This window comes from Equus przewalskii, chromosome 13 (genome assembly GCF_037783145.1).
Source record: "Equus przewalskii isolate Varuska chromosome 13, EquPr2, whole genome shotgun sequence".
Taxonomy (NCBI): Eukaryota; Metazoa; Chordata; class Mammalia; order Perissodactyla; family Equidae; genus Equus; species Equus przewalskii.
In genome coordinates this window covers 87,528,317-87,544,168 of record NC_091843.1, presented here as the reverse complement: position 1 = coordinate 87,544,168, position 15,852 = coordinate 87,528,317, and the positions used below count along the sequence as shown (strand labels likewise).

The following is a 15,852-nucleotide window of genomic DNA, read 5'->3' as shown; positions in this document are numbered from 1 at the left end:
TAAATTGTAAAGGTCACAGAAGATGGGAAGAGCTAGAATTTCTGAATATGATTGTCTACCATTGGATGTTAGTTCAAGATGAAATTTGCTGTAGTTACTTTTTTGCACGTTTATTAAAAATAAAAAATAGATAACATTATGCTACTCCTCTAACTAATTAAAAATACAAGATGGTTTGAAAACTCTTTTTAAAGGTTCGTTACCTGATAGAACTTCATGAGATCTAGGCAAGGATGCCATATTTATAGACTGTACAGAAAAAAATGGTTGGTTGATAGGACTATAAAGAAGAACAGGGGGCTGGCCCCGTGGCCAAGTGGTTAAGTTCGAACGCTCTGCTATGGTGGCCCAGGGTTTCGCTGGTTTGGATCCTGGGTGCGGACATGGCACCACCCATCAGGCCATGTTGAGGTGGCGTCCCACATGCCACAACTAGAAGGACCCACAACTAAAATATACAACTATGTACTGGGGGGATTTGGGGAGAAAAAGCAGAAAAAAAAAAAAAGAACAGAAGACATAGAAAGACTATTTTTATTGCATGAGTAGAAAAAAGTCTTGTAAAACATTTCCATTGAAAGTTTACTTCTTGTACAGAGCCAAGATTAGGATTAAATTATAGGAGGAATAGATGCTAAAATTAGCTCTGAATTGTGGGGTGGTTTTTGCTTTCATCTTTGTATTTGTCTACATTTTCCAGGTTTTCTACAGAAATCATATTACATTCATGATCAGAAAAAATAGTTTGACAGAATCAGAAACCACAAAAAAAGGCATTTAGTCTTCTAAAAGTCTGGTTTTCCTGAAGTTGCTAGGCTTCTCAGCCATAGTTGTCATAAAACCGTGTGTGTGTGTGTATGCATGAACATACGTGCATACACACCTTTCATAAAACATCCTAAGGCCTGTGCTAGACATTGCATGGTCTTTGAGATTTTAGTTCAGAATCACCTCACAGGTGTGAATTCTGGAAACTGGAACGGTCCATCACAAATGCTTGGAGTGTTGCTTAGACAGTGCAATCTCCTTTATTATGTCTCTGGTTGTTGTATATAAGTATTAATAACACTATTCTAGGAGAAATACAATTGAAAAACATCCTGCTACTGAAAAAAGTTATTACAAGTGACTCACTTTTTGTGTGATCTCTTCTTCCCTTCCCCCCGCCCATCCTTACGTCAGAAGTCTGGCCTTCATTTTCGACACACAGATAACACCGTCCAGTGGTTGAGAGCGATGGAGTCTATTGGTCTACCCAAGGTAAGCCTGAGCTGGGAAGCCAGAAGGGGTAGTGCAGACACCTCATGATGGAAAATGATTAGCAGACGGCTTCAGTGCCTTAGGAATGAGAAACGCGAGGACTACACAGAAATACCGAAAGGCCTGTACAAAGTAACACGTGGCAAGAAGTCAGAATGAAGCAGGTGTACAAAGTGTGTGTAAATTAAACAAGATGAGAACAAGCTTTAGCTGGTAGATGGTTGATTTACCACCTCCCTTTTTTGTGTTGCTATTTATACTTAAGATTCTGCATCTCATTGTATCACTACATATTGTATCACTATAAATTATAATTATAAATTTATTTTTATAGAATGTTATTATAAATCATAGCATCACTTTAAATTTTAAAGGCTGGGGGTTATAGCTCTTACTCGTGAAATAGAGGTCCCAAATAAAACTCAGCAAATACTCAGAGCTTGTTAAATTGAAAGAACAGGCACCCTTAAGCCTGTGAGACAAATAGACAAGTAGAGGAAATGAGGAAATAATGACATTTGATAGAAATTGTGGAGCTATTTCTTAAACTTCTTACTTTGAAATAATTATAGAATCACAGGAAGTTGCAAAAATAGTACAGCTATGTGTACTTTTCATTCGGCTTCTGCTGGTGGTGACATCTCAGAACTGTAGTACAATAATAAACTGACATGCATGTATTAACGTGAACTGGGCTGCAGACCTTACTCAGTTGTCGCCATTTTTATATGCAATCATGTACGCGCGTGCACGCACATCTATGCAATTTTATCCCATGAATAGATTTGCGTGACCGTGACCACAATCAAGATAAAGACACCGCAGAGAAGAGGGCCTTTATACTGCATCCCCTCCCCGGCCCTGTCCCCTGGCAACCACTAATCTGTACTCCATCTCTATGGTTTTGTCATTTTGAGAATGTTATGGAAATGGAATCATACAGCAGGTCATCTTTTACGATGGACTTTTTTCAGTAAGCAGATACCCTTGAGATCCATCAGGTTTTTGTGTGTCTCCGTTGTTCACTCTTTTGTGTCGCTTATCACATACAACTACTTTGGAGGAGTGACTGAGGAGTGGTCCAGCATGAAGGCAAGGGGATAGGCTCCTCACTTAAGACCTGTGTTCTTCTTCTTATTATTAATCCAGGTTTGCAATTAAAAACACTGACCACAACAAAAACAAAAGCTTCCTTAATGTAAATTATGAATGCCTGTTTTTAATATATTTGTGCTCATATCCATTTTAGTGCAGCTTATTTTATCTCAAAATAGTCAATACCGATTTATTTTATTCTGCTGTTTTTAATCAAACTACTTTCCTTTCTCTGAAAATGCCCAGAACATTAAATGCTATTCTCTTCTGGGCACTAGTTATAATATAGAATTCATTAAGTGGGGGCTGGGTGGCAAACAGATTAATAAAGGAAGAGATTCAAATTGGATTTTTCTGTAAGAGGCAACATACTTTTTAGATTAGGATAATTTCATTATATTTGATAAATTTGAATTAGACCTTTTCAGATTGTATGGATGTTGGGCCAGGTTTCCTTTGATTTTAAGCCAAAATAAGTGATCCATCTCACAGATTCTGTTTTCACATTGGTGTTTATTATGAAGTCATTGATACATTACATTGGGATGAGAGACCAATGTGTACTGAATTCACTGATGTATTGGACTGCTATTAATGCATTCGTTTATCAAGATTAAATGCCTACTGGGGATACCATGCTGAATAAAATATCTGGTGAACTATAAATTGACCTCGTCTCCTTGCTAAAAGAAGACACATTCATAATGATTTTCCAGAAGATATATAAATATTCAAGGTTCTTGTTTAAAGAAAACGGAGATGGGGTGGGGGGGCCGGCCCAGTGGCACAGTAGTTAAGTTCACACCCTCCACTTTGGTGGCCCAGGGTTCGCAGGTTCACGTCCTGGGTGCAGACCTACACACCACTCCTCAAGTCATGCTGTGGTGGCATCCCACATACAAAATAGAGGAAGATTGGCACAGATGTTAGCTCAGGGCCAATCTTCCTCACACAAAAAAAAAAAAAGAAAAAAGAGGAGGAGGAAGAAAAGAAAAAGTAAGGGAGAGTTGTAGTATCCTCTGCTTACGTAGTAGAACTTTAAACCTGGTCACATTCTTCTGAATTGGGAACCTTCTTCTCATTGATCCTTTAACAGCAAATATGTTAAAGGAAATTTGGAAAGACCATTGAAATTTCCTAGGCTACAGACATTTCTTTACGTGCACAGTGACTGTCCATTTTGTAGCTCAAGAAACTTTGCTGCTTTCTTTTCTCAACTTTTTTCAATGTCCAGTAGAAAATCGCACTTGAGTATCAAGTACTACCGTATGGTACGTGATTTAATTTTAGTCTTTATGTCAAATTTTATAAAATATTTACTGAGAGCAAGTAATGCCAATGCTTATCTTCATCTTAGAAGCTTCAAGCCTGATGGTTCGTTTCTTGCTGCTAAGGAACAGATCCGTTTGGTGCCCTATTCTGAAATCTGTTCCTTATTAGGCTTTTAGTTTGAAGCTTAAGCATCGTGTAAATGTGTATTAAAAACCTTAATGTTCAGTCTTCTCAATCTAGTAACTCCATATTTAGATGTTTATCCACAAGAAGTAATCAGGTGCTCAGAAAATACAGGAATGTTTATTGCAGTGACTTAGAATAGGGAAAAATTGGGAGCAAAAAAATGTTCAACCATGTGGAACTGGTTAAATTATCATTCAAAAATGTGAAAGAATCATATGCATCCATTAGAAATAACGTTCTTATAGAATAATGAAGGGGATGGAAAATAGTCATGTTCTCTTAAGTGTTTTGAATAGGTGTATGGTATGTACACGTTTGTTTTCACATCCATGCTTATATAAACATAAAAATTCAGAGATATATACAGAAAAAACGACTGGAAGAAAATATACCAAAATGCTAATAGTGACAAACTGGGAGGTGAGATTGTAGGTATTTTTCCTATATTTTATAGACTTTCCTGATCTTATTCGGTGAAAATGTATTACTTTAAGCAGAAAAAAATATCAGTGTGTATTGCATGTGTGTGCATACGTGTTTACAGAACTGTGTAGCTAGGTTTTTGACAGTGTAATAAAATGCTGTAAGAAGGACTCCCTTCTGAGGCCAGGGGACCACTGGGCAGTCACAGGAGTGACTCTGCTATAGAAAGCAGAGCCCCCGCCGGCTCACGCCTTGTGGAGTGAAACTGCCACGGGGCTCTGTGGATGAAGCCTTCTTGTGGATGTAGCCAGTGGGGACCTGCTGCTGTCCTGAGCCACTAGGAGGCGTGCTGATAGGCAGGGGACCAGATCTCGTGATTGGTCCCCCTGTAGAGCAAGATGAAGCAATAGCCAAGAGGTTCTTCTATGTTTAAATAAATATGTAACAGCAAAGACAATCAAAGCAGGATCATTTGGGAGAGTTAAAATAATTGTGAAAAGCAAAATGTAATAAACACGTTTTCTTTTGTTTTCCAGATATTCTATCCAGAAACAACAGATGTCTATGACCGGAAAAACATTCCAAGAATGATATACTGCATTCACGCGCTGAGGTGGGGGAAATAAAACTAAAAGTCTGGAGAGATCTTAAATTGCTTTAATAAGCTGAGAAACTTTTTATTGTATTGAGTTGTTTTGAATTTGCTGGTGCAAAATTAAGTCCTTGAACTTGAAAAATATTTTTCTGATTTTTAAAATCTAATTCAGAATAGAAAACCAGAAAATGAATGAAAGAGCTGTAAGTGTAATAAAGAGAAAATTTAGGTTGAAACTTCTAGTGATCTAATAGTAATGTGCTACCATACGCTTGAGTTACGATCTAGTTTACAAATACAGCCAAAATGTATCGACTGAGCAACTTTAATGGTCATAATTTTGGTTTGGATACTCTTAAAATGATCAGTTTGGTTCATTTCTAAGCATAGATTAATAAAATTTACTATACAGATGGTTTCTTTTGACCTTTTGTTCAGTAGAACTCATACCCTAAGAAGAAAGAAGAAATTTTTAGAAGTTGCTTTCAGTTAGTCAAATCAGGATACGTCCATTGTTTTAAAGGAGTTGTTCAGTAACTTAATTTGTGAACATGCTGAAATTCTGCTAGTTCACAAATCATTTTTTATCTTATTGGCCTGGAAGAAATGTGATTTTTAGACAGTAACAAAGACGATTCTAAAAATCTAGTTTGTGGCTATTGTCTTGCCTGCACACAGGTATTTGCCTGAGAGACTTCATGTCTAATTAAGTTTTAAATTTCTTTTAAAACATCTGCCTTGTGTTTATATCACTAGAAGTCATTTTCCTGGCAGAATCTTCTGTCTAGAGGTTTATATTAACTTCTTCCTGGCTCGTTTCCTTTCCAAAGGAAAGGGTTTCTGTAATAATTCATTGCAATGCTGACCTGCTAGAGGAGAATTTTGATTATGTCATATAATTTGACTGTCTCCCCCGAATCGGTACTTACAAAATTTCTTTGGAAGATGACAGTTGCTAGAAATATAGACCAAATGTAGGTGCCTTTTCTATGATTTCTTTTTATTCTAATAATTTAGGACAAGTGGGAAAAAAAAAAACCCATTTCTGTGCCTTTCTCCTCATATGTGGCTAGTGTATCATTATGCCAGCAGGTTCTCTAAAAGCTGTTTGTGCAAAAGTGCTTATTTTGAGGACTGTTTTCAAATGTGTTGCCCGACATTCTTTGCCAAATATTTTCCAGCACTTAGAACGATCACTTAACACTACGCTTAGTACTGCTTTTGTGATCTGCTAAGCCAGCAACCATTAGTTAATGTCATTATCATATCCATGCATCATAGTGCTGATCTCCAAATCTGGAGCATGCTCATGGGGTGTCTTGTGCAAACTTAAACTGATTTCCTGAAGTAGACACCTGGGGTATTAATGGTAAGCAGCTTATAAAGAAGCAGTGTGCTAACTTCCTTTCTGGTGATAGCGCTATTCTAAAGAAGTTATATAGAACTTCACCGACGCTTGCAAATGGGTGTTTGCCGTAGTTTCAACAAGGGCGTGAACAGCTTGGTAAACAAAGGAAAAGCAACTTCTTGCTTGTTGTTGCCAATTGTATTCAAATGTTGGGGTTATAATTTCTAGGACTGTTTTTCTGTTATTCTGTTACTCATCGTGGAAGTCTTCATAACTGTTATTCACCAAATCCACCTTAAGTAGGATCTTTAAAAACAATATTTACTTAATAAACAGCATTCCCTGGGAGAATCTCCTTCACTTTTCTGTGTTCTAAACTTACCGTGTAACTGCTTCTTGATAGGGAACTGAGAAATCTCAAGCGTTATCTAAAGTTTTGTCTATTAAAACTTTTTCCTGCTGTGGTTTAGAATGTAGTCGGTTACTCAAATGAGGCTGATATTCTGCTCTGTTGGGCAAGACACATTTGGCAGCTGGGTGGCAGAGGCCTTTAATAAGTGCAGTGGCTTTGCCCTAACTGCATAATTAGAAGTGAGGCTGGAAATTAATAAATGTGTCTTCAGCCATTGTATCCTGCTGTGGAACAGCAACACTGCTGGTGTGGAGAGGTGTCATTACCTGACAGGGAGTTCGGCAGGTCGGGGGTTCTGATTATAGATCAGGAGCCGGGCAGGAAGATCCCCCAGGCTCTGCCTTCCTCCTGCCCCAGCCTGTGGGCCTGGCTTGATCTACAAAGTTCACTGTCGGCCCTGCCCCGTTGTCTTCTGTTCCGACTTCTCAATCTGGGCTCAACAGCCTCATTAGGATCCCCTGGGTTCTTGCCCTTGCTTCTTGTTTGTATCCACTTTTCTCTTTTCCTGCCTGCCCCTCACCTTTTCACTTTATTTCTGACCCCGTCTCCTTGCCTGCCACTCGTTGCTCTTTTGTCAGTTCAGCCTGGAGTTCTCAAGCCCAGACACCAGCAGACGTTAGCACGGCAGCCCCACGGGAAATCCTCCCGCTGGGCCTGATGTACAGAGACTCACCTCAGTGATGGGTGGCCTCATTCTTTTTTCAGAGAAATGTTTATTATCTTTTTATTATTTAAAATAAAAAGTATGTTCATTATGGAAAAAATTGGAACATTCAGAAAGAATAACAAAGGAAAAGCTGAAGTACCCATTATCTCAACACCAAGTGATAACCACTGTTAGTGACCATTTGGAGTATTCAGACTTGAAATGTGTATATGGCATGTTTTCGTTTTGTGGCTTCGTTTGGAATGTTCTAAAGCCTGTGCAGTGAAAAGGAACCAGTTCTAGAAGTGAGAGCCTTGCTAACAAGTTGCTGCTGACTCTTTTTTTTTTTTTTTACGGTCTGGAGGCCTTTTATGCGTGAAGAACACTTTTTGCATATTGTTTAACGTTTAAATGTTAGTTATAAAATTGAATTCCTGGGGCTGGCCTGGTGGCGTAGCTGTTAAGTTTGCATGCTCTGCTTCAGCGGCCCGGGGTTCACAGGCTCGGATCCATGCTGTGGCAGGCATCCCACATATAAAATCGAGGACCATGGGCACAGATGTTAGCTCAGGACCAGTCTTCCTCAACAAAAAGAGGAAGATTGGTGGCAGATGTTAGCTCAAGGCTAATCTTCCTCAAAACAAAGAAATAATAATTGAATTCCTTTAGACAAATTTAATAGAACTGATTTTTTGAATACTTCAGATACCTTAAAGAGCAGGTGAAATGCCCAGATACCTCATTGCAAACTTACCACTAAAACCTATTCTAAAAGATCTGCACTACAAGTTTCACTCGTTTCATCATTTATCCACTAGTTTTGACTCATCCTGGGACTATAATATTTTGACACTTAGAGAGAGTGGATACCTATACACGGTTACCAAAAACAGAATACATCTTCAGACCTGCCCAGATTACGGATCTGGTTTCTAACCTTAATCGATTGTCAGTGAGAACATGGCGCCAGTTTGGCTTCTTCTCCCAAGGAGAGTTACACCTCGGCTGCCAGGCTTCAGGCTGAGCTTTACTCGTGAAATCAATCAGGCCTTTCTAAATTTTCAATATATGGCTTTCAGGTAGGTTTTTATTTACAGTCTGGTCCCCACCCCTATCACCAAGAAATGATTTACTTCCATATCTCACTTGGCCAGTGTTAGATAACTCGTTGTCCTGTCATAATGATGTATGGACCTGATGTGTTAACATTATTAAAAGCTTATGTATACTTTTTGAATGTCTTCTTGAAATTAGTTGGGCATTCTAGAGATTTCTTCCCCAGGAGATAGATCATGTTTCTGAATCCTCTCTCTGCTTGACCACTGAGTGTGACCATCAGTGCTGGACACTCTTTGCACCTGGCTTTTTTTGTCACCACCTGTGTTCCTCAGTCCCTCCTTATCTTGGGATACTTCTTTGGTTTTCTAGGACTGTTTGGCTAACTCAGAGTTGCTGGTCTTTATTCTTTCTTGTGGTATAAATGTAGTATAAATAGTATAGAAACAAGTATATATCTATACTCTATAGACAGTTTTAGAAAAACAAAGCTCCTGTATTTTAATTATTCTTCCCCACTTGTGAAAATCAGTACAAGTAAGTATACGTGTCTTATTTTCTCTCTCTTTGTATTACAACTTCCTTTTTGTTGACTTTATACCATTCTCTTTTGACCATCGTTTTGAATTCCTGGCCTTTCACAGACTTAACCAAGATCAGATTGATTGAGTTTGGTCAGTGGGAGCTCTCTCTGGCCAGCTCCCTTGTCCTTGTGGCACCATCCCTGACATTCTTTGAAATATCCTTGCTTTGTGGTCATGACAGGACGTTCCGATCCTGTCCTTTAAGACATGGAATCAGCTCCCCTCCAAGGAATCCTTTTAAAGTCATGTGTTCATAATGATTTTTCTAGTTTAAGAGATTAGGGTTCTGGATTCTGCTTTTCTTGCTGTAGAAAGTTGATTTGACCATTAAGATTCTCCTACACTGAGAACAACGAGCTGTGGATGGGTCGGCCTCCCCTCGTGTGAGCATTACTGCTCCTGCTGCAGATTATGCAGCTGCCGGCCCAGCAGTCATGTTTTCAGATGTGGTGACAATGCCGAAATAGCACACCTCTGGGGCTTGTATTTGTGAAAATGGCCATGGCAGACCCACTTCTGGTTGGCCAGCTCTTCCAGTACCCTGCGAGCTTTGTGAAGAAAGGCTCCTCTACCAGCTCCCACTGTCGGGTGGCTGCCTGGATTACCAGGCGGCCTTTGAACTGGTTCTTCAGACCTTAATGCATAAGTCCCCTTGTCTTAGACTCCCTGCCCTTAGGACCCTTTTCCTATTAAGAACCCATTGCTGCCTTGTACCCTATTGATACGTCTCCGACAGATAACATATTTGCATTTACAAGTAAGCTTCCTAGAAATAGTCCTTTACCCAAAGGACAGGCTGTGGTCCCATGTTCTCAGGAGGGATATCTGGAGATGGCAGTATCTGGGATTAAGGTGAGGAAGGCGGCTGCACCTTCCATATCTTTCAACTTACTCCTTGTACAGGATTTTCTCCATGCCTTGGACTGCCTTCTCTCCTCCCCTTCCTATCTTGAATTAATATTATGGCTCAGACTTTCTATCCTATGAGATTCTAAGCTCTTTGAGGCCATGAACCACGTGTTGTCACCTAACACAGCACATACATGCTTGGTTCCACCTTGAAGTCTCTGGAGTTTGTATTTTTAACTTTTCAGTTGTCTTAACTGAACTGATTTCCCCATGATAAGATTGCTCGGGATTCCTTTTATGTCTGCTTGGAAATTGGGTATAGAACACAGGATTTTGCCGAGATATTGATAGTGATGCATGTGACTAAGATGGGAAAACAGTGTGGCTCGGTAGAGAAAACCATTTCAAACATGGAACCAGTGAGGGCAAATAGTAGAAGAATCTCAGTGTTGAAAGTGGGGAAACCACTGTGGTTATTAGCAAGTGTTTGTATAGAAAGGACACACTTATTCAACAGGGGATAATAGTAATAAAAACAAAGGCTAACACTTAGCTTTTAATTATGTACCTGGCTCTGTTCAAAGTACTTTACAGATGTCATCTCATTTCATCCTCACAACATCCCTGTTCAGTACGTGCTATTATTAGTCTCATTTTATAACTAAGGCAGTTGAGGCACAGAGAGGCTGCCCAAGGTCACACAGCCAGTGAAGGGCAGAGGTGGGATTCAAAATCAGGCTGTGTGATGCCAGAACCTGCATTAGTGCTGACTCAGCTGGTGATTGGCCTCCAAAGAGAATCAAGTCTTGCCCTACTCCCCAGAAAATTAACTGTGGCATCACACTTGAACCTCAGCACAGGCCTCTGATCTGTTATATTTAGGATGTTTAAAGCGTAGCATCATGGAACTTCAGAACTGGAAGGACCTGGGAAGTTGAGTCCAGATCCTTCCTTTCCCAGAGGAGAGGACTGAAAGCTGGGGTTACGTGACTTGCTCAGAGTCACACATCCACATACTGGCTGTCTGGGGGCGGGACCCAGGGCTGCTGATTCTAGCCCCGTGCTCCCTCTGGTCAGCCATGTGGCTCTGATTTCCAGACATTCATCTCACGTGTTACAGCATAGAATGAACTGCACGTGATGTGATCCAGAAAAGCTGTGATAAACTCAGCTCCTACCTTTTAAGTTGGCAGTGCATTTCTTTGGCCCCTTTGAATGTATATATTGAAAGTAGTAGGAAAAACCTTAGTAGCAGGTTTTTTTTTTTTTACTTTCTTTATTGCTTCCTGAACTTGAACTGATTATTTGTACAAATAAGAGCACATGGGCCAGTGCATCTTCAGTACCTCAGGGCAACCCGTCCGTTGCTGGCCTCGCTCAGCAACATGAGAGCGCGGTCGCTTTTGGGGTGGTAAGAGGCTCGCTGGGTCACACCGAGTGCTGTCTCGCTGGGGAAGCCGTGGCGACATTGCTTCTGCGGCATCCTTTGGAATGCTCTCAGCACTTTGTGTTGGCTGTTAGGCACTGAAGGCGCTTAATGAGTTCACTGTTGAAGAGCTACAAGAAATTGGGGTTTTTTTATACTGGGTGGGCTTTTTTTTGTTTTGCTTTTTTAGGATGAAGACTCTGGATTTCCTATATGCTTCGCATGATGAATGACCTCATTTGAATTTAAATGCTTGGGGGGGCGGCTGCTATTGCTCATTCTTTTCAGCCCGAGAATACTGGATAGAGACAGTTTCCTAGTAAACCTTTGTTTGCCCCTTGGAGTCATCTGCTTAGAAGCTCCTCCATGCAGAGATTCCATATAAAAATCCCACAGTGTGACACTATTTTAAAGCTAATAGTTTAAACTTCAATATCAGAGACAATAAATGTTGAAAACTGAAGCCAAATAGAAAGTATACGTTAACACTTACAAAAACATTTTTGGTGAAGGTATGTATATGCAAATGAGATTTCTACCTGATCTGTACAAGCTAAAGAAAGTCTCTGATTTAAAATCAATTTAAAAGCGAAGATTCTCCAAAAGCTAACTTCTCAGCACCACCTTGTGGTAACTTTCAGTTAAACCAGGAAGTTTGTTTATCCTGAGATTTATATGAGTATTACAGGGTACAATGGAGAAGCAAAAAGTATAATTGGAAATAGTCGCCTAATTTCTTTAGTACCACAGGAGAAAATGAACAGTTTTGTTTAGTGTAATTGCTTTAGTTCAGATTACCAAGCCTATATTTTGTGGCAGCCTAAATACCTTTATTTTAGAAATAGCACGATAGAAATATTGTGTGGTAGATATTTCATACATACTGGTTAAATGAATGGGTAAACAATGGGAAAACAGTTGTGTCAAGATCATTGAGCACAGCTCTCTTACTCTCTTTCCAAAACTGACATGAAATTACTAAAGTGGTAATTTGAAAGAAAAACAAACCAACATTTGTAATAACAAAGAATGGCATCCACTGACCAGAAATTTAAACAGCTCCTGACTGAAAGCAAGCAGATGAGATCGGATTGACTGAGAAATGGGACAGCAGCCCAGAAACCACTGGGGCCACCCTCCTGGGGTCAGCCCCATCGTTCCCCCACAGTCTCCCTCAAGCTGGCTGTTGTCATGGGGACTTGCGATCGACAGTGACAAACAGCAAATCTCAAACCCCAAGATGAGTGCCACATCAGGAAATGCCAGACACTTGAGGGAGACCAACACTATGAAAGAGGAATCAGATTCAACACCCAAGGAACAAATGAAATATTAAAATGTGCAGATGGCGATTCAGTCCGTTGATCTATTTAACAAATATTTGTCGAGCACTTACACGTATACACAACAAAACCAAAGGCAAAACTAAGAAAGAGGAAAATTGGATATGGATGAAATTAAAAAAGAAATTAATAAAATTTATAGTTATCAAATTTTTTGTTGTATAAAATGAAAATGAAAACATGGGTCTAAAATTCTAGATTATCTCAACATAGGTGGGGAAGTAGAAGTGGAGCTGTATTAAGGATAATACATATTCATTAGCTTAGCCTTTGATATAAGAATATAAGTTGAAAGTATGTTAAAACTTTAGCAGAGGGGGCCGGCCCCGTGCCTGAGTGGTTAAGTTTGCGTGCTCTGCTTCAATGGCCTGGGGTTTGCCGGTTCAGATCCTGGGCGTGGACCTACACACTGCTCATCAAGCCATGCTGTGGTGGCATTCCACATAGAAGAACTAAAATGACCTGCAACTAGGATATACAACCACGTGCTAGGGCTTCAGGGAGGAAAAAAAAAGAGGAAGATTGGCAACAGATTTTAGCTCAGGGCCTATCTTCCTCACCAAACAAAAGCATACATTAAAAAAAAGAAATGAGGTAAAGAAGAGACTTAAAAAAAACTTTAGCATAACATTGATATAAGTAACACATTAAAATACATTAAAAATACAATACAGGAGCTGGCCCTGTGGCCAGGTGGTTAAGGTTCTGTGCACTCCACTTCTGCAGCCTGGGTTCATGGGTTTGGATCCCGGGTGTGAATCCCGGGTGCAGACCTGCTCCACTCTTCAGCTGTGCTGTGGAGGCACCCCACATACAAAGTAGGAGACGATTGCCACAGATGTTAGCTCAGGGCTAATCTTCCTCAAGCAAAAAAAGAGAAAGATTGGCAACAGATGTTAGCTCAGGGTGAATCTACCTGACATTAAAAAAAACAAAAACCTACATTAAATATTTGAAATAATTATAGATGTAAAATTTGTTGTTAGAAGACATTTTATGGGTGTTTAAATTTTACTGTCACATTTTCAAAGTTTCTCCCACTGAATTATTTTTATAGTTTCCTTTACAAGGTAGTTCAGGTATATTTTTAAATTGTAAAAAGGGAAGAGAGAAGTGATACAATGATACATTTTTTGTTTATGGATCTATTTTCGTTTCTTAAAGTATGGCTTGATTTTATTTTCCTAGAGTTCTTTTGCAGCTTTATGGTACCTGTCTGTTTAGTTCTGTGTAATTTTACAGTTCCTCTTACTAGAAAGAAATAAGTGAGGAGGTTAGCATTCCATTTGTTCCATGTGATTTGAGCTCCCTTTTAACTGAAATATTTTCCCATGTAATAAAGAGTTGAGAAGTGGTTCGTAAAATATTATGATTTTGAAAATGTCAGCATACTAGGTTTAGTTATAATGACTTGTTTGGCATGAGCCTTTGTAGTAAAGTCTTTGGAGGCTGTGTAAATAGTTTTATATCCGTGTGATAATCTCTGAAGAACTAGAACTTAAATTAAGGAATGTGTCCTGTCTTTCTAGCTTTGAATTATGATTACATCATGCCTATTTTACAGTGAAGAATGTTCAGAGACCAATAGGTTTCCCCTGTATGTAAGATATGAATATCGTATTGGAATTTAGTGTTAAAATTAAAATTACCGTATGGTTAAAATGTCATTTGCTCTTTGTCCTTTGGTTGTGGTTTTAAGGGAAAGCGTGGTTTAAAGGGGAAAACCATAAAAAGGTAAATCCACCCCCCCCAAAAAAATCTTTAAAATTCAAAAATTTATTAGTAGGCCTTTCCTGGCAGAAATGGAAATGGCCAATATGTGTATGAAAAAATGTTTACCATCATAACTAACAAAAGGATACGTAGACTTAAATAACATTTTTTAACTATCAGATTGGCAAGTTTTCGTTGATAGTATCCCGTGGTGATAAGGGGACAGAGGAAATGGCATTCTCGTGTATGGTGGTAGAGCGGGTTCTTACGTTCACGTAGACACTGAGACTCTCACGACTGCCGTGAGCCACGTCTGGCCCCAGTTGCTCAGAAGGATGGAGAGAACCAGGAAAGGCATCCTGCAGGCAGGACAGCCTCAAGCGCTGGCTCCTCACGGGGAGCCTTCAGGACACTCCACACAGCTGTGCACACAACCTTCTGAAAGCTGTTCTCTTTGGTACCCTAGGGGACAACTCAGGGGCTAAGGAGGGAGGCTCATCTTGGTGGATGTGGGAGCCTCCCTGGCTCAGAGCCTCAGCCCCCAGGAGCCAGGATCTATGTAACTGCTCCACAGCATGGCTTCCCAGTGCCCTGCAGGGCACGTGCTGGTTGTGAGTCCCTGATAAATATGGAACAGAAACTATGGCTTAGTGGTAAAGTGAGAAAAGTCACATAAGCATATAGTCTCATCTTCTTTGTTGGAATTTAGATGCCACCCTTCAGCTCCTTTTGTCAGGTTATGGGTAGGTCAGTGGGTACCATCACTGCTTCCTAAGGGATTTTTAAAAAAATATATACAATTTCCTCTCCACCTTCCACGTAGTAGTATGCCTGCCTCATGGCTTATCTTTAACATCATTCCATCCACTAATAGTCTTGCCACTCTACTTGTTGGTTCAAAAAATGTGAAACAAATGTTTCCTCAAGGAGTGTATGGTATTTGGAGGCATATATAGGGATGAAAAGTAAAATATGTTTTGAACTGTACTTTCAACAAAATAAGAATTGTGTGAGGAATATTCAAAGAAATGTTTATCGCATTGGTTACCTGCTGTTTTGTATGAGTTGTGTCTCTTACTTGCCCTACAAATAGATGACAGAGAGTTGGTTGACCCTATGGCAGTGCTGTGTGCTACAGAAGACCAGTCTTTGGGACTTCAACTGGGTTGCTAGTCCTGGTCCCACCAGGGGCTGTGTTATCTCGGAACTCAGTTTCGTCATCTGTGAAGTGAATGGATTAGATGAGATAATCTCTTAAGATCTTTCTCAACTGAAAAAGCCCTTAAGATTTATGTAATTTCTAACTTTAACGTTTATGATGATAAAGTTGCTGATAGTTTTGTGTTTTCTCTTTCAGTTTATATCTGTTCAAACTAGGAATAGCACCCCAGATCCAAGATTTGTTGGGCAAAGTAGACTTCACAGGTACTACTCTTTATCTTTGTAGTCTTTTTACAATGTAGTTCTTAAGAAAATGTACCAGTATCTCTTTCATTCTGATATTGATTCCTTTTATCCCTCTATATTGATCAAAGGAGAAAACCTAGTATCCTGTTTGTACTCGACCTGACTTCCTTTTCCCCACATTTCCAAAATGAAGAACTGAGGCTGGCTTCTTCCTAGGGTTCTTGTTTAGAAGTGGCC

The 15,852-nt window shown here is 39.7% G+C and overlaps 1 protein-coding gene across 4 annotated transcripts in view; it reads left to right on the top strand.

Annotated features, from left to right (window-relative positions):
• IQGAP2 (IQ motif containing GTPase activating protein 2) overlaps positions 1-15,852 on the top strand; it is a 267,942-nt gene that overhangs the window by 137,091 nt on the left and 114,999 nt on the right. For all 4 annotated transcript variants that reach the window (XM_070571602.1, XM_070571603.1, XM_070571604.1 and 1 more), the window contains 3 exons: positions 1,183-1,260; positions 4,773-4,849; positions 15,566-15,633. In XM_070571602.1, the coding sequence (XP_070427703.1) occupies positions 1,183-1,260; positions 4,773-4,849; positions 15,566-15,633 (223 nt within the window). The remainder of the gene's footprint in view (positions 1-1,182; positions 1,261-4,772; positions 4,850-15,565; positions 15,634-15,852) is intronic.